Source organism: Folsomia candida, unplaced genomic scaffold (assembly GCF_002217175.1).
Source record: "Folsomia candida strain VU population unplaced genomic scaffold, ASM221717v1 Fcan01_Sc009, whole genome shotgun sequence".
Taxonomy (NCBI): Eukaryota; Metazoa; Arthropoda; class Collembola; order Entomobryomorpha; family Isotomidae; genus Folsomia; species Folsomia candida.
In genome coordinates this window covers 2,951,410-2,971,195 of record NW_019091201.1, presented here as the reverse complement: position 1 = coordinate 2,971,195, position 19,786 = coordinate 2,951,410, and the positions used below count along the sequence as shown (strand labels likewise).

Below are 19,786 nucleotides of genomic sequence, written 5' to 3'. Positions count from 1 at the left end.
ACCGTTCATCCGCCACACTCCAACTCCAAACTAACCATAACATGACCACTAAAAAAGGGCAAGTTTTACAAGACGTTCATATTTACATATTAAAATACACACATGGAAAGTCGAGGATACGTATTTGCGGGAAACCATTTATTGATTCCAGTCGTTTCCAACCGGTGTCTTCAATATAAATTTACATGCATTATGATTATTGACATTTGCAGTCAACGCACGTCTCCTTTGAAAGTTTTTGAATCCACTACCCTTCGTCGTAACATCATCCATAACCTAGTCCACTCTTCTCGACTACTCTTCTTCCCATCCATTCAGCATACATATTACATAACAACTTGCCTTTTTCATTACAATTTTGCTCCAGCAACCATCATCTCATCCAATATGCAGGCATGCATAACATTATTTCGAGAAGAGAAGGTTCAACAACAAGTAAAGTAGTGGGATAAAAAAATCATGCTTTGAATTAGTCTCTTGTCTCGGTTGTAATTTGAACATCACGATTTTCTCATGACTCAAAAACTGTCCCACATAAACAACCATGCACAAAACCACAAAACTCATTACAATTTCCTCACCTGATGGATATTTACATGTATACTAGACCAGATAAAGGCCAATACTACTTGTTGTGTAGCAAGTATACAAAACAAACTGCACAACTGAATAATTAAAGTAAAAAGGGTATATCACGCAATTAAATTGTCTATCTACCACTACTGAGACAATTTTACGATTCATTAGGCCAACACAACGCCGACCTTCGTTAACGGTTGCATTATTGTCTGTCTGCCTGCCTGTTTAACAACAAATGTACCCAAACTATGTGGAATATGTAAAACCACTCAAAAATTCAACTCAATCTATTTACATATATTACTACAGGCTTATGTATACTTTCCATGTAAATAAACTTACACTTTCAGTTAATTACGAGCAATAGAAAACACTAAATCCGTACGTACTACTGTGCTATAAATATATACGACACAAGTTCTTTATTACACGTTATTAATCACATTCGCAATACTTGAACGAGTCTCGTCGCTGCTGCACCAAATATTTTAATGAACTCGAACCTATAGACCACCACACATTCATGACCATGCAATTGAATTTAATCGAGAAAAACATAACAGAGTTCAAGTTCAAGTTGAATCTATTTGTTTTCATTCATGGCTCACGAATAATTATTCGTGTGCGTATGTATATTATGTAATGCAATGTATTACGAGAAATTGACCTTGATTCTTGGCAGGAGTACAAATACTACAATAACTTGAAACATATTAGGTTCACATATCAACAAATGCTAATCCTTACATCATTCATATATTAAGACAGGTCTATTAACGGAAGGAAAGCATGTCCTCCTGTCATAACACCCACTCTTTAACGTCATGCATATTCGAGGAAACCCGACAAGCTTTTGAGACTTTTAAACGTTCAACAACATTGATTTTAAATTATGGGTTGTAATAACCTCGTTGCGTGATCGGTATCATTATTCAATAATTGTAAAGCATTTCCCTTCTAGTTAGTAATGAAAAAATTTCCCTAATTTAATTCGCATAATTAAACGCTTCATTTATCGACATGAGTATTATTCTGTCTGGATTTAATAAATTGATGAATGAATTAAGACATAATTAGAGAGAAAGAGAGATACGTTGATTTGTGGTACGAAATGAAATGTATGATAACAGATAATTGATTTAATAGCCCCGTTCAACAAAAACATCAACAAGAATGTTGCAACCGATTGAGATAAACCCATTATGCATCTCTACTGCTGCGTAACGTAACACTGATTTTTTTCACGACCTGCCTATTTATTTGGTGCATGTGCATATGTACATAAATACATCAGGAAGTGCAATATGAAAAGTGCAATCAAGGTGGAATTAAAACAATGAGTCACAATCTCTAATACATACTGCACGCCTAATTTCACTATTGAATGTCACGTCACTCTCGATTCTTATCTGTCCATAGTTAATCTACGTCCAGACCATCAGTCTAGTCTCTCTGATGATCAGAAAAGATCAAATTGCAAGAGAATGTGTGCATACATAAATATCCTGCTAATCCATTCTGTCCAACGGAATAAAAAATCTCTTAAAGAAATTGGCATAATGCACAAAATCGTGCAGTGTCCCATTTGTAGAGAGAAATAAATAGAAGAAGCAGTAGTAGGAAAGGAACTATGTACGTACGTACATAATGGGAGTGATTGATGCAATTACAGAAAAAGCAAGTCTCTCGTCGTCGTCTCTCCCCATTTTTCTATCGTCTCTCACCAGGAATCCCAATGAATTTTGTGCATGTGCGGACATAAAACTTTACTAGCTCTACAAAAATAAAGTTGACCTTCCTATTACGAAACCTCGACACAAAAGCTGCACGATATGGAGAGTAGATAACGGCCGCCGTATAGTAAAAAGTCACAAATTCTATAGGCATATAGACACGTTCATAGGGAGCATAGTCATAGTAAATCGTTTCCTTTTTCCGACCTAACCTTACAGTTTAGTAAGTAATGAGTTTTGTGAATGAATGAATGACATTCTTTTTCAAATCACCACCACCACCAACTACACACACACACAATATATATATAAAGACAATGTTAAAGAGAGTAGAAAAAAATGATCTTATATTATGTATTGTCATTATTTAACCATTTCTTCAAGCCGACGGCTATCTATGCAATAAGATTGCAGAAATACTCTGAATGACACAGAATGCAATGCACCATCTGTCTCATTTATAAATCATTTCCCGTTATTAATGAAGACAGTCTTGGACGCGATAATTGCAAATAATCAGCAATGAATTAACATCATTTCTTGTGACGCAAATTTTCGCCAATCCTATTTTTTCTTTTACCGAGTAATAAATATTTTACGCATGCACGTAAAAGGGGAAAATTCAAGAGATGAGCACATTATTGCAGAAAAAAGAAGCATCAAAATGGGATGCGATGCGAAAGTGATGCATCATAAATTGAGTTGTTTTCTACGAGAGGGTTGCATAAATAAAAGTACCATACTTAAAGTGACTGAGAGACACAAAGGAAGAAATGTGATGTGAGCTAAACTAACCATGTCTCACTCTTCTTGGTGAAGTGGCATTGCAAAAGAATAAAACTTATCTTTTCAAAAGCCGGAGCCACATAAACGAGCCGTATATATGCACTACATACATGGCCATGCTGAACGTTGCTTCTTTAGATTCAAATGAATATACATAAATGTGAATGTGAAATGTAAAAAAGAATGTGCGTTGGCCTTGGTTTGGTCTTTAGTAGAAGAAGAAGACTTTAAAAAACACCATCCATATCCATCTAAACAATCCAGAGTGGAGTTATACATTTTATTTTGTGCATGCCTCTATCTATCGCTAAGCAAACCACCAACCAACCCTTTCGGTGGGGTTAGATCACCAAACCATCATTTTTATAAATTCAGCATTCTCTCTCTCTTGTTACACTGCATGATGATCTCAAACCTACACGGCTTATTTTTCTTCACACATGGAGCTTTTGCGGACGCAAGCTAAATTCAAGTTCCAAAGCGCTGAATAAAAAGGAACGAGGAGTGAGAAAGGGTTGAAATTTTTCCTTGTTGGTTGTTGGGTACGTATGTATGTACAGAAAGAGAGTAGGATGGATGGATAGTTCATTCCTGTCAGCTCGTCTCATGTGAACAACAACTGAAAAGCTTTGCCAGCCAGGCAGAATATTGCATTAAAGGAGAGATCCGAAGAGTGCAGAAGGGGTTTCAAAGGATGGAGGATGATGTGCCTGCTGCTGAATATACCACAGAAAAGAGATGCCAAGCAAAACCAACCATCCACCAACTTCATCTATTACTCTTTGCTTTTTACACACCAACGAAACCATGCCCGTTTTCTCAAAGGCACAGTTGTTAGGTATTATTCCTAGTCATCATCATGCCATGATGTTATGTTATGTTAGTTACATCATAGCCCAACTATGTCAATTCAATTCGAAGCAGAGGAGAGTAAAATTTTCCGTGTAACTCGTATTAGTGTAATAATATGTAGCTCTTACATTTGCCTGTCACGCGGTTGCTGGTCTGATGGTACATCCACCCTTATGAACATTGCATACAAATACATACATACTTACGTAAGAAAGAAAGGATGAGAAGGAGTTAGAAAAAGAGAGAGAATGCATGGCATGAAACAGAACACAGGCGGTTAAGTCGACGTCGACGAAGGAAGAAGTAAAGTAAATCTAATATCTAATGCACTCCATCCGTGGAACATTTTGAACATCCAACATCACATTGCATTTGGAACAACTGACAAGAGGATGGGATGAGAGAGAACTGGTGAAAAAACCTGGCTTTCCTTCACTTTTAGCTTAACGTAGAAAGGTACGACGAAAATGGGAAAGGCTTTATCATGATGATGGTTACTAGTTGGAGCCAGAGAGAGCTAACGAAAAACAGGCAGCAAAGTACCGACTGGGAGTAAAAGAGAGAAGAATATCCTTGGGTTCGTCGTCGTCGTCGACGACGACGATGTTGGCGTAGCTCTCTTATGGGAGCAGTTTTTAGTGCAAGAGTGGTAGAGAACTGGATGTTTTGCTGGTGGGGATGATGATGATGATGAAGGAAGAAGGGAAAGAAATGTTCTATTCTGGAGCCAACCGAACCAAAAGCTTGGTTACAACATATTCCTCTCGTTGCCTGCTGCTGCTGCTTGTTCGTCCATTATACATTGAATTCCAACTCTACCAACATAACAACTCGCTCGTAGCTCGACTACTATCGACCCAAGTTTGGAGGAAAGTTGGGGCGCTATGGGTCGAGCAACTCGAATGAACATTCTTCTCAAGCCAACTTTTCATCCACTTTCAATTCCAACCATCAGTCAATACTTTCTTTATCCGTTGTCACTTTTATCTCCTGGCCAAATCTTTCTTTTTTAATAATTTTTCTCCAATTTTCGAATTATGTCGCCAAATATTCATCTGCAATGCTAGCGGCGGGCCGTGACGTGAAGGGCGAAAGTGGTCGATCAACCAATTCCAACTTGAAGCTAGGGAAGCCCAACAACCAAGTTACCAAGAACACTGAACTGCTGAACGAGTATGTAACGCTGCTGCTGCGGTGCCAGTGGTGCCACAGTATATTGCTTCGGCTGTGTGGCATCATGGGCATGTTGGGTTTAACTTCACTTATTTTCAAGTAGCATCATGTTGGAAACTTGTGCACTACTACTACTATTCGCAGAGCATTGCCTAACTAAAACGTTGCTCTTTGGTTTGCCTCTATTCTGTATGTAATAAGTTCTGCTTGTGTTGTTGGTTCGTTCGGTCGGTAGGTTCCATTCCATCCAGAGTCTACTATTCCATAATAGATCCCATTCCCATGTTGTCTTCCGTTGTTCTGTTACTAATGCAACTACCTATTCCATTTTCTGATCCGCCTTTGCTTTCCTTCTTCGTCTTCTTTTACAACAACCAACAAGACTTGGTTACCGAGTCGTCTTCGCTTTTAGCAGCAGATCTTTGTAATGCCAAAAACTTCAATCCAAAAAGAAGAAGAAAGTCCCGATATATTGGCAAAAGCCAACCAACACCACCAGCTTGTGAACAAATAATCTACAATTTGAGAAGGCATAAAATGTCAGTAAAGTAAAATAAAACGCTTCGATTTCATTCAATTCATGTGATGTCACCAGAGATTCTCAATCGGAGGCAGGCACTCTTCTAGACGAACAAATTTTTTTGGATTCCATTTCCGTTTTCCTTTCTTTTTCGCATCCATCCATCCAATCGAAAAGTGGTTGACGTGGATTAAGTGGAGAGTTGAACTGGTTTTTTCTTTCTATTCTTTTCGAGCTTGTTAATTTAATCTCCAAATTCATGGTCGTCGCTTTTATACACGTTCATCATGGTTTTCCAATTTGTTGATGTTTTGTTATTATTCATTCACGTTTTGATTGTTTCTTGTTTCTTCATGCTCCAGTAGTCGTCGTGGTACAGCGTAAACAAACTAGAGTGAAAACACTTTCCTCGCACACGCTTAATTTAATATTTATGTATAAAGACATCAACTTACACAAAACGCACCACTCCACTTATAAAACAGAAGATACATCTGTTGAACAATCCTTGACTGCTTTCACCAACGTTGAAACTTGTTAACATAAAATACAGCATACGTCGTATTATTTTTGGTCCGAATATTTAGAAATATCAATCTATACACAGACACACGGCAAAATAACAAGACCAAAATTTATATTAACCTCATTAACCAACGTAATACGTATAACTTTAAATACTTTTGATCTCGGAGTTACGGTTAGATTTTTGGGGTGGACACACGGGCGGACGATCGTGTAGCTTATTTGTTGGGCACTTACCCCGACATCAGGAGCAGGATAACTATTGGAAGGACTTGAGCCCTGAGGTCGATGTGACGGAGAATTAGGAGGTGGTAAACTATTGGAATTAGAGGACGAAACGGGTGGCGGATGTGGCGTTGGGCGAGGTGATTGTTGAGGCGATGGAGGATTCTGACCATGATTGGCAAGTGATGGCGACGGAGGGGGAGGGGGTGTTGACTTTGGTGGTTCCGAGCCTCCATTGCCTGCATCAGGAGGCGCCATACCCTGCAAAAATTATTTAAAACACAATTAGCAAGATATATAACATTCCCCCATATAAATTACTACGTATCAAAAATCAACCATCAACATTAATCTCATCATATGTCATTGATCTCGATAACGCATCTTTAATGACGATTCCATAAAAACTCACACAAAAACATGCAACTTTCCACAGTCATCAACGAGCGAGTCGAGCGAATACACTAATTATAACCCAGAGCCAAACGTAGTATTACTATAATCTTTTTCAAGTTAGTTACCACCACTTGAAATGAAAAACTCTAATTACACATGTGCACATAACACTAACAAAAATGACCTTTCTCAACTTCAGATTACGTGGTAAACTTTAATCTGAACTCTTCCTCCAATACTCGTTTTTTTTCAACTCATTAAGCACAAAACGATCCAAATGACCACCAAATAAATTGCAACATGCCATACATAATCTCTTATTAAATATTCATATATTCTTCCCATTCCGCGATATTAAGGCAAAATTTAAGATTGGTGAATGGACTAAATTAATAAATTACATTACAACCCATAATTATTTCCATTTAACAATTTATGCAAACTATGCAACTCCTCTGATTAATAAATTACCTAGAAATTATCCATCATCATGGTTCATCAACTTGAAAAAACAAACGTGACATGATTTCCAGCCGCATTAATATCAAGTTTACTTACAGGACTCTGTTATTATTATTATTACTCAACATTTAATAACACGTAACCCTCATTCACAGAAATGAAAGCGAAGGTGCTCTTATATAACACTTGTTATTTCGTGAAAGAGAATGAGGATGACTACATATAATGATTTAATTAAATGAATGAACGAAAGTTTGGCTACTCATGCCATTGTGTATCCGATATCTGGTAGACAATCTTTTAATAGACATTAAGCACTGAAATATGTATGTACATATACACACACATGTGTATTTATGTACCAGGAAGGCTCTACATAGTCATTGACCGATATAAACAAAAGCAAAATAAATAGTGGCAAGACTGACATTGAAATAAAACCAAGTCCAATCACACTCACTCCTACAAATAATAATAAAATACTTAATTTGTACGTAGGGAAGGATTTCATTCACTTTTTTTCACCAAGATTACATACCTCACTCACACAGCTTTTAATGCACAATCAATCTTTTAGCCGGTACAGTAGTTTCACGTATCCTGCACACATTTAGGTCTGAATCTCGGTGTATGGTAAAGACGTATGTAATGTGAAATCGATACATAAATTATTATAGGTCACAGACAATTTTATGCAATAACCGTCTGGCCTGGCAGCAAGAAGAAATCCCTTCCTTTTATACATAAACATTAAAAAGAGATACGGTATACGGCATTACCGATATTTAAGTATCTCACCGCTCCATTACTTTAACATTTTAAAAGATCAAAGAAGAAGAAGAGATATAAAAGCATGATGGTTATTCCATAAGTGCTCGACTGCTATTATAAACGTATCATCTTTGAATGACACTAATTTAATTCAGTCACGGCCACAAGCTAGACAGATAAGAGACACAGCAAGCAAACCCAAATAATCTACTTCCAAGAAGAAGGAGAATCACTAAATATATAAGCCCATCTCGTCTCAATCATACCGTTGAGTATTATTATTATTGGAAATCACTCATACAAGACAACAATCCATCCATCCATCCATCCACTAACTGAACTGTATACAGTTCAGGGCATTATAATGCCCTAGTAAAAAAAGTCTCGGATAGAATAAAAGTAAAAGTCACACAGCTCTGCTCAACTATCTCATCTCGTCATCAATGAGATGTGTCCTTCTTCCTCATCTCTCGTTACTTTGCTACCCTAATGACTTTTGCGTTGGCTTAGTCGTTCCGTGCGGATGAACAAAAGTCTCTCCTCAAATTCAATTTACCAACTAAACTGCTCCTACAATGAGACGTGAACATGAAGAAAATAAGTGTATAGAAGGGAAGGAAACAAAATAACAACCCTCATTTACTATTACCACCGCACTTACCTACCACCAACCAGCCAACTTTAACCATCAGGACGACGAGACATTCAAGTTATTTCGTTTTACTATCTACGGACCAAAACATATATCGTCGTCCATTTACTTTGCTTACTCACTCACTTATTTATAGATATACATGGAGATAAAGTTGAGCTGATGTTGGTGGAACTGGAAGTTGGACTTCCTTTCCTTTCTCTCTTATTATTAGTTGTGCTCTGTCTGTGTAGTCTCAATTTCTGAATGAATGGACCAGTCCATTATTTCCTACCACCGTTCGTTCGTTCGTGTAAAGTAGTATAAAATAAACCTGTGCCAGAGAGAAAGACCATCAAATTCTCTATATCTTTATCTAACATGACCTAACTTAACTTGACTGCTGCCCGAGAACCGGAAGGAAGTAGCACGGCAAGAAGATTGATAAAACGCAAAATAGGAAATGACTTTGTCCAACTGCATAGCCGCCAATTTGCCATATTATTATAAAATGATTACTGTATAGCAGGACGTATGTACTAGCATTTGGTGTTATAATCAGAGCACGTGTTTTGTGGTGAATTGTAAAGATAAAAAGATAAAGAGCTCAAGTGCGAGTGGTAGTGAGATAACAAATTGCAGTATGTGTAATGTACTAATACATGGTTAACACACGCTTTTGCCGGCACACACCATCATAACCCACCACGGACTAAAAGCAGAACATGCTAATAAAATGCTCCACTTTATCTGCGTTTTCGTATCGGTTCGCATAATAATAATGGGGTCAATCTCAATAATAAAGCTTTATATATAACATAGATAGATACAGATATAGTCTCCTGGTATCTGTGTACCTCACTTTGATAACTCGCCTTTCCATCATTGTAACAGGATCAAATAAATCGTAATGTAACGCAAATCCGTAGGATCTTGAAACTTTTATGTATAGAAAATGTGTGTAATGTGTGCAAAATAATAAATTCAAAAAATACATGTGCACCGTAAACCGACACAAAAGAAGACATATCGTATAGAAAGTTGCTCGTGGCTATACCATTTCGATCAATCAGCTCTTTTTGAGCTTTACCTTTCACACAAGAAAACACGTAACAGAAGTATCTCTCGTCTGTTACGTATGTATGACACGACTCGTGTATGAAATGAGACTATTGCAAAGTAATCCATCAATCAAAACTTATGTAATTGCATGCAATCAAAATCAATGCAGCATAGGAAAGGCGGCATTCAAACGTAAATTTGCAACTTTTGGAATTTATACGAATCAATGTCAAAAAGACGATTTAGTTGGTGGTGGTGGTGCAAACCTCGCTTTTATGATTGGATCTCTTTTCTACTCTAATTTTATGAATGAAACCAGCCAAGTAGAAAGAAATTGGGAATGAATCGTAAAGTAGTGGTTGCTGCTGCTGCTGCGGAAAAATAAAGTGCATACGCAGAGACATAGGCATTACAACCAACAAAGTCAATACTTCGTTCGAGACTTTCGAGTATCTGCAGAGTCAGGGAAAGAAAGAAACAAAGGGAGCAAACTCTAAACCTCATCGCTTTTGACAAAAGAAGATTCAAAATCAATGAATCTGTGGTGCATACGATTACGTACGTGCATTTCATGCCATTTTCCATCCAACCCAACCCAACTATATTGTTTGCCAAACCAAATGAAAAAAAGGGCAATGAATCTCTAGAGATTTTCCAGAATGGAAAAATTTCCAGGAATACCAACCACACACACATAAATATCTTATCTCCTTCCGGTTTAATAGGACACCAGCTGTGCTGTGCTGTGCTGCACTGCATCCTTTCCTCCATGTATGGGCAAAAAGTGCACGCAAGAAGAGATCGAGTGGCCTACTTTCAACAAGTTTGATAACAAAACATCCTCATTCTTCGTGCATATAACCATATTTACAATGCATGCGAGAGACTTGCGATGCATTCATGACCAAGTACATACATACATCCATACTTTTACTACCACATGGCTTTTGCAATTTTCCTTCTCAAGCAGAACCCAATTCTTAAGATAAACAAAACTTTGAATAAAGTCCGGATTTGGGAGAAAAAAAGAATGCTTACATAATAACTTTCGACTAGCAAAACTTTTTTCTTTCAAACTTTTGAGATTTTATAACCGAATTTCAAATTAAAAGTTGGTCGCAATATAAACAAAGATTCCTTTACTTACTTATTCACTTTTGTGTCAAAAGCGGTGGCTTAAAAATAAATCGGATAAAATCGTACATGACATGACATGTCATAAAAGAAGGAAAAAAAAACGGTACTTGACACAAACACACCTCATTATTCAAAATACCCTCGAGCCAATCTCTTCAGTAGACAATAATAAATGAGATTTGGTTCCTCGACTACAATGAAAACATGCGAGTTGTACGAGCATGCAGAGCATATGCCCTTTCAACCAACTGTCATTATCATTGTCATCATTCACAACCACAATGGAAACATTTTTAACATGTCCTTGTGTCTACTACCGACCGGCTCATTAACAATAATAAAATCATTCATTCGTGATGTCGTGTTTCTATTTGCATGTCGAAAGTGAAAAGAGCAAGGACGGACGGAAGGAAGCGGGTGAAAGTAAACACAGCACTTTTCTCAAGTATGGAAAAAAAGAGTACTTACGGGGGCGTGTTGAGGAGGGTAGTGAGGTTGATTATCGGGCGGTCTCATCCCCGGGCCTGGGCTAGGATAACGCTGCTGCGAGTGAGGAGGAGGCGGGTAGTGGGGGGACTGAGGGGGAGGAGGTGGGTAGCCGGGATGGTGAGGACCCTGCTGCTGCTGTTGTTGGTAATAGTTTTGATGTTGTTGCTGCTGCTGCTGCTGGGGAGGAGGTCCAGAGACAGGTTGTTGGGGTGGCCCACCGCCTCTACTTCCCGCACCTGGAGCATTCTGTAATTTGGAAAAATACCAAAAATATTAAAGTCATGCATGGACGAGGGTGGAAATTAAATGATTTTTATCATTTTTGAAAATATACCAGGTGTTTATACTCACTGCTTAATGCACATGTCACGATGTTGCGACGATATGATCAATCAATCAGTAGTAATAATGAAGTGAATTGCCGAGTTTATTCAATTTTAGCTATTGTTTTTCTGCCATACGTTTCGTTTCTTTCGTGGTTCTATACTTTGTCACGCAATGCAACAGTCCCTCTCTCCACATAAATGTTTCCATAAATGAGTTATACATACAGAATAATAAAATTAACAACTCTCGTGTACGAATACACACATCATTACAACCTTCCACCTAATAACCTCTAAAACAAGCGAAGAACAAGAAAAAAACTAGAGCAAATATTAAAAGTCGGAGAAAAGTTACTTTCCCTCTTACAAAAATTACAAGACTTCCTAAAAGATGTAAGTCATGATAAGAACACAAAATGACTAGGCGTCCAGCCAGTTTAGAGAAGCATACAAACTATTACGAACGAACATGGTCGTAGTCGTAGTGTGTAGAATGGAATAAAAGTTTTATAACATTCATTCACTTTCACACACTTCTACTACTACGACTACATACTTCCATATAACATCACTTCTTGGTGATGATGATAGTGCAATCCTGCTGCAATACAATGCGACCAAGAAAGATGCAAGCATACCAAGCGCAAGAAGAAGAGAGAAAGTGAAGTGAAAGTGCTTAATACTTTACTTTCTTCACACAACCTCAAACTTGTACTCTCTCGGCCGCTTTCTCGTTAAAATGGTGAACATCACATCACATCGAACTCATACGAAAGGGAAGAAGAAAGAGCAACCAGATATATATACAGGCGAGAGAAGCCGTCAGAGAGGAATAAGCACGTGGTGGTCTTTGAGGTTGAAGAAAAGAAAGAAAAAGTCCCTCTCTCTCTCGACTCCCTTTTTTCTCGATATATATACATATATACGTTTTTCCCTTTTTACTCAAGTTTAGTTTGAGATAAATAGGTCACATCCTCACAACCAGTCCACCAAGTAAGTAGTAGGAGAAAGGGAATATCATCTGCTTTTCCATCCACCATCACCATACCACGACCACATCCAATTGAGGATTCAGGAAAGACGAACGAAAGCCTTGACATTGACCCTCTTTTATCACTACATACACATCAACTACTCGTTCGTACTACCAACTTTGGCCTGCCTACTACGACTTACTCACTTTACTATGATTATATTATACTATTTGTTCAGCCAATTCGACAGATCGTATACATTTATCTCCTTCTATTTTCATCTTTTCCTCTAGTCATTCGCTCATCCATATTATCTAATCATTCATTTGTTTACACTTTCTGTGAGGAGGCTGTGTCCAACCAGTGTCAACACGACTTAATCAAATTAGCAAACATGCTTCAGTTACTAAATGAACCATCACAGAAGCCAAGACAGACGATGAGGGCTAAATGAAATGAGGGAAGACTGTCTCGTTTGAGAGACAAAGTGACAAAATTTGCTGGGCAGGAAATTATAATAATTTAATTTCACTTGCACATAAACTGCATTTCTGTCTCTCGTACTCTGATTGTGAGTCAAAGAACTCTCGTCTCTGACTCATTATACAAAGTTTCATTCATTATTATTCTAGTTTCATGGTACTTTTTCACATGAAGAAACCCACAATAAAGGAATCGCAATGTCCGATTGCAACCTCTTAATGATCATTTCAGATTTTGCGCTTCACCACAAAAATGAAAATACAATTTTATCATTGAAAAACAAAACATTCAAAACAAAGTTTTTAGTCAACAAAAACTAAACTTGCTTGTTCTTTGGCAGGTATAATACTGTGGTATTGGGATATTATTATGGTTTCATTTTCTGCTTTACCACGAGACACGGCAGAAACAATCCATGAAATGAAATGAAATGAAACCCAACAAACAACAACATAACAAACTACAAACCAACCTCATCCGAGGAACCCATCAACTCAATCACAATCAAGGAAAACCAACCACTGCTACCCACCCATCCATCAACGGTATTAATTGACGAGTCTTTCATTTCATTTCACCTTTCCAACAAATATAAACTACACAACGAAACGAACGACGACGCCAACCCATCAAAATTTCACGCTTCTTCTCATCTTCTTGCAAATTCTGTCTCATTCGGCTTTTTATCTCGTCCAACAGAACAGGACCAATAATAAGTGCTTCATTTATTTACGCAATGCAGCTTACGATTCATGCTTCATGGCACGTGTGCCGCACTTGAAAATTTGCGATACGTGATGATGATCATGTAATTTTTTGCCTCTCCTCAATCACCCCTTTTTTCTTAATAATAATAATTGTACAATGAAATGCTTGATTTTCCTTCAACACATTGAGCTAAATCAACCTAAATAAGCCGAGCTCAATTAAGGATCAAGAAAAAGCGAAAATACAGGGCAGCATGTGATGATCTGCACATTTTATCAAAATCCCATCCGGTTTCGTGATTTTGATTTGCTTTTGGCCTATTGCCAAAACCCTCGTTTAATCCCATCGTCATAATATCACAAGGGAAGACTTGTGAGAATCCATAAAATCCAACATTTACGTGTCTATCTCAAAGTTCAGCAGCAGTCCATCGAGTCCATCCAACAAATCCAGACTGACTGCCATGTGATCAGGATCTCACTCCACTTTACTCTGTACACAAGACTAAACTTTTGTTTACTTTAGAATAGCCCAATTCTCCAGCCATTGTCATGACCGACCTTTCACCACCATTCAACTCTTTTACTCCTCGTTGCATTACAACCCCATTGTATTCAAGACGATTTTCTAAGCAAAGTCAAAAGTAATAATGTCAACGGATAGTTGTACAAAAGAACCCGTACGTAAGGTAAAAGGCAATAAGTAAGTGGAGTCTCTCTCCTTCCTTATACCTCATTAAAAAATGTGTGTGTGTGCGCATAAAGTCAACAAAAAACTGCACTCAACCCGAATCAATATCAAGTAACCCCAAAGAAAAGTAAAAATTTGTTTATATACCCTTTTTACACTCGAAGTAAAAATGAAATTGGTGATTTTCCTCCATCCGAGCTAGCATTATTCATTCATTACGAACTAAGAAGCCTTTAGTTTACATCTTTCCTCTCCTTCTTTCCACTGTGCATTACATCCATTCCACTATTTATGTACAGCTGAGCAAGTAAAGTGGGGAAAGTCTGGCGAAAACGGAAGACATAAAATAAAGAAAGGCAACTTTTCTTTCACCCTCCGCCTCCTCCCTCCCTCGGTCGCCTAGCTCGCCTCGTTTTATTTTACCTTCATTTCTCTTTTTACTGAGTGACTGTCGACCGACTACCACCACTGTGCCGCCGGATGAGGAGAGAGAGGAGTAATGTAAGAGGGGTATGGAACAGAAGAAAGTCTCATTTCGTTCATTTTATAACGTACTGAACTCGAGGAGAAAACATCACTACGATGGAACAAAAACTCCCCCAGCAGCAGTCGAACCAAAGGAAAGCAAACTAGCAAAGTAATATCAGTCAGGCAGCTCGTCCGGTGCTGCCTGCCTTTATCCCAGCAACCAGTCTGAGGAGCAGCAGTAGCACGTACTCTGAACGAACCAAGGCAACCTTGTTATTCTATTTCAACATTTCCAACTCAAGCCTCCTCGCATTCAAAGAAGGCAAGCGGAAGAGTAGTGGAGGGAATATAGGATATCAAACTTCGTAGTAGTTGGAGCAATGCAGGGAAAGTCGACAGCAGTAGCAGCACAGCAAAGTAAAAGTAAAGCTTGTTGGTTTGGTTGGCACGACATTCTCCTCTCAATATTCTAGCAGCAGCAGCAGTGCTTCGTTTCGTTGGTAGGAGTGGAAACTCTCTCTCTCCGCTCTGGATATTCTGTGTGATACGTAATAACAGGAGAGAGAGAGAGAGAAAGAGAGAGGGAAAGTATCGATCCAATTCTCTGAGAATTCATCCATCCAACTCAACCAGGCAACCTCACTCTCCATCCAATTCCAACTCCCAGCAGCAAGCATTTCGACATTACTCTCTTTCTCCTCTATCTCTGTTGGGAAACTTGGCCCTTTCCACTCACTGACTTGACTACGTAGCTACACATGCACACGAAACGAGGAAGAGTTGAGCCGTACTGCGGAGAGAGAGAGAGAAATTCTGTAGAGAGAGGAAAGTCTGGGAGAGAGGAGGAAAGAGATGAAATAGATGAGATGAGACGTAGAGACGACTTCCATTCTCCCAATCCTCTCTCCTTTTCTCTTCGCCCTCGTCGTCGTCCTATCTGGTCTGCAGCACAGATTCTAGACTCTGAAATTCTACTTTCTACATCACATCACATCCTCTTTCTCTCTCCTACCAACCAACACGAAGACCAGCCAAGCAAAATGCTTCACCCAGCAGTTTCTTCACCAAAATCAAGAAAACCTCCTCGAGTTGTGCGAGACGTACTTTACTTTACTTTACTTTGCTGCTTTCCCTCCTTTCTCACTACTTTAACTCCTGCCTGCCACCAGCATTCCACTTACTTTGCTTTTACTTCCTTCACTCTTCTCTTCTCTCCCACTCATAACGACGTCGTCTTTTTTGCGTAGATGTTGGTTGGATCAGGATTTGGATTGAAAGCAAGCACTGCTCAGCAACCAAGACGAGACGTGGACTTTCTCTCCCTCCCTCCCTCCAAGCCAACCAATCCTCTCATAAAAAGTACAGTTTTCTTCGCACTTTCATTCCGTCCCCGTGTAAGAAGTACATAACTGAGAGTTTTGCACACAATTTTTATTAAATTTAATACCGCGTCTATGGTTAAATTTACCGCGATTTACGTGTACCACCTTCTCCTCACAAACAAACACACATTCATGCAAACACGTACATATTAGTCTACCGACCGGTCTGCATCATATCAAACCAAAACGATGCAAACTTTCTTCCTCTTTCTGAAATTTATCAAGGGAAATGCTAAATTGCTTTCTCCAGCCAACTGGTAGTTAGTTGGCTGCACTTTTGTACCTCATTGGCTACTCTGTTCTTTGTAATGGATGAATTCAACTTTGTGAGAGTCAGTCAGTAGTGGTCGGTGCGATGATGATGCTTGTTGTGTTACCAAAGGGCGTAATATCCCATTTTCCTTTCTCTCCTTTAATTTAAAAGCGAGACTGCTTTGATGGAGTACTTTGACGCGGTTTCTCGGCTCCGTGGTACTTTTACCTCACATGCTGATGAATTACTGACTGCCACTACACTACATTATTAGCTGTTACATTTTAACGCAACTTTTCCTAATTTACATCCCTCGACCACCTACGAGAATAAAAGTTTTGTTAATTATTCCTTCTTAGAACCTAATCAGACTTCATGTTTTTCCATGTGTAAAATGTTTACCAAAATCGAGCACACGTCAGCAAAAAATGTGAGACATTCTTTACCCACAAAACGTAAATAAAAATGTGTGTATCCATCCTCTCTCCACTAGTCTACACATAAATCTTCTTACTAACCACATAAAACTGCGAGACTAGGGGGAAGAATGACATGCCAACAACCGGCACAAAAACAGAAAGACTAACTTCAGCCAAGTAAAATGAAAGTATAAGTGAGGTAGGTCAGTTGCAGTACATTCGTTCTGAACATACATCGTATCACATCACATCACACCAACCAAAACATGAAACTATAATCACTATTATGCTCGTGTGCATGACGACTACCTACCTATATACATACGCACATGTATGTATATATTTTGTATCCATCCACAAACTTGAGCCAAATACCAATGTAGAAAACCATTTATGTTCCTTGTGTAATTGAATTTGGTGAGGTATTATTATCAGCTTATGTAGTAGTAGTAGTAGTAGTAGAAGCTATACTTACTATACTCTTATTAGTAGTAGGCAATTGCCCAAAGGGTTAGTATGCGATACTCCACTGACTACAAACTAACATGAATGAATGCAATCAAAAGCTGCTTCGCATTAGTTGGTGGAATAGAACGACGACCTTCTCCAGTGGTCATTAAATCATTCTTGGATGAAGAGAACTGACGACTAACCATATGCAACCAACTTTCCAACCACCCTACGATACTACTACTACATACACGTGGTGGGTACAACAAGCCATTTGACCTATTATTGATACCCTCCTTCGTGTGCAATTTGACCACATAATTCTAATCCGCTTAAGAATTCTTTTGAGAATGTATGAAGAAATAAAAGACAAACATGGTGCATGTCCGCCCAGAATGAAATGCAAAGGGAATGTCAAGTAGTACTACGTACTGACTGACTGGAGATGATATAACATGCCTAAACTGTACAAGAAAGATGTGATCAGATAGAAATTCAATTCTCAGTTGAAAACAACTTTCTTGAATGAAAGTGAAAAGGAGGAAGAGTAAACATTTTTCGGTCTTTTGCCACTATAAGTCTACTATGTCGTCTAGTGTATTTACTCTCTACGAACGAGAGAGTTTAGGTTAAAATTTGCAATGAAAACATAAAGAAAGAAGACGACGGGTAAAATCGGGGACCAAAAGTTTGACGTGGTGGTGGTGCTCTGCTTTTCTACTTGTATATGGTGTCGGGACGGATATTTTATTTTATAAAGTTTGACAAGTTCTAACTTTGACTATGAGAACCAGAACCACCACCGTCACCAACATCGTCGTCCTTTTACTGCGTGTTTATTCTGCTAGAAGATATAGTTGTAAACGGGTAAAAGGGTTAGTCTCCTCGCTCTAGTAGAAGGTAATATGTAGTCCTTTCTCCGTATATATTACTTTTGCACAAGAAGTTATATTATATATCGTGAAAAGGAAAGTCGAGGAGACACAACCGGCAAATTCCCACGTGTCTTTCACTTTACTTTACATTCACTTCCGGTCTCATTCCGACAGACTCAATCTCTGTATTCAAACTTTGGAACTTGCCCGGAAAACTGACAAGACTTTTTTTCCTTTGTAAAATAAATAGATAACTAACTAAAACTTTTTGATTCAATTAAGTGCTTAAGTGTGTTTTTTTTTATAAAAATCGGAAATATGTATTATCCTTGTACGCTTCTTTGACTAAACTAGGATCGTACAGGAAATTGAATAAAATCAAATTGCATCGGAAACATTGCAACATGATGAACTTTGGACGAAACTGGTAAACATAACGTTTTTAAATCACCTACACTATTTTAAATAGGTTTATTATTTAAATTTTCTAAATATTTGGAATTGGTGAATAAACCATTAGTTTAGTAGATTAAATCAAATCGTAACAAGATCGAGATTGAATAAACTTTTTTTGCACTAATATTTACGATACGAGACGACATGATATGTTTGCGTGTATGCATATTGCTGTTCATGAGCAAAGTCGGCTAGTTCCATTTATGAAAAATGCAAAAGGTAGTCAGTTAGTCTGACAGATTCAAAGATATGATAGCATGATTCAAATCAATAAATTCAATTTTTTTTTAAAGCAAAACCATATAAAACGGGCCAATTTTTCCTACAACAAGCACAAGCTACACTACTCTGACATTCATTTATATTCAAGGTTTTGTTTCTCCACATTTAATGTTTGATAGTTTCAAAGTGATAAAATAATTTTAGTATTAACGCAGTACCTTTACCACAACACATTGTACACGCCTCATGGTATGCAAATTTTTGCCCTTTTAATTTGCCACTCAATACTTGTTTTGTTAGTCATTATTACTTGTTACATACAAGTACCGAAATCAAAAGTCTTTTGTGTTTGACAGTTTGCAAAACTAACAGCACAACAATAATTGGCAGACATATACATACACACTTCTACTTAAGCCGGTATATGCAAATACATAGTTCACTTCACTTCACGATGATTCTCACACAGTATTTATTATTGCGGTTCAGACTTTTAGATACGATGGTGTCGATTGCGTTGGCTGTCACAATGACACAAGACTGAATTATAAACAAGATTAGTGGCAATTATGCCACACCATACACTACACGCAACTCATCAACATTATTACTACTTTATACTTATAGTACTACTTATACTTTCATTTCATACCCTGCGTTATATAGGGAATCCTGAAATAAATAAAATGAATGACTCATCATCACAACCATCATCACGGTCGTCATTCATCAATCGCCA

The 19,786-nt window shown here is 38.1% G+C and overlaps 1 protein-coding gene across 3 annotated transcripts in view; it reads right to left on the bottom strand.

Moving 5' to 3' along the window:
• LOC110854152 (trithorax group protein osa) overlaps positions 1-19,786 on the bottom strand; it is a 40,160-nt gene that overhangs the window by 17,148 nt on the left and 3,226 nt on the right. For all 3 annotated transcript variants that reach the window (XM_035854892.1, XM_035854894.1, XM_035854893.1), the window contains exons 3-4: positions 11,321-11,587; positions 6,406-6,654 (exon numbers count right to left, since the gene is read on the bottom strand). In XM_035854892.1, the coding sequence (XP_035710785.1) occupies positions 6,406-6,654; positions 11,321-11,587 (516 nt within the window). The remainder of the gene's footprint in view (positions 1-6,405; positions 6,655-11,320; positions 11,588-19,786) is intronic.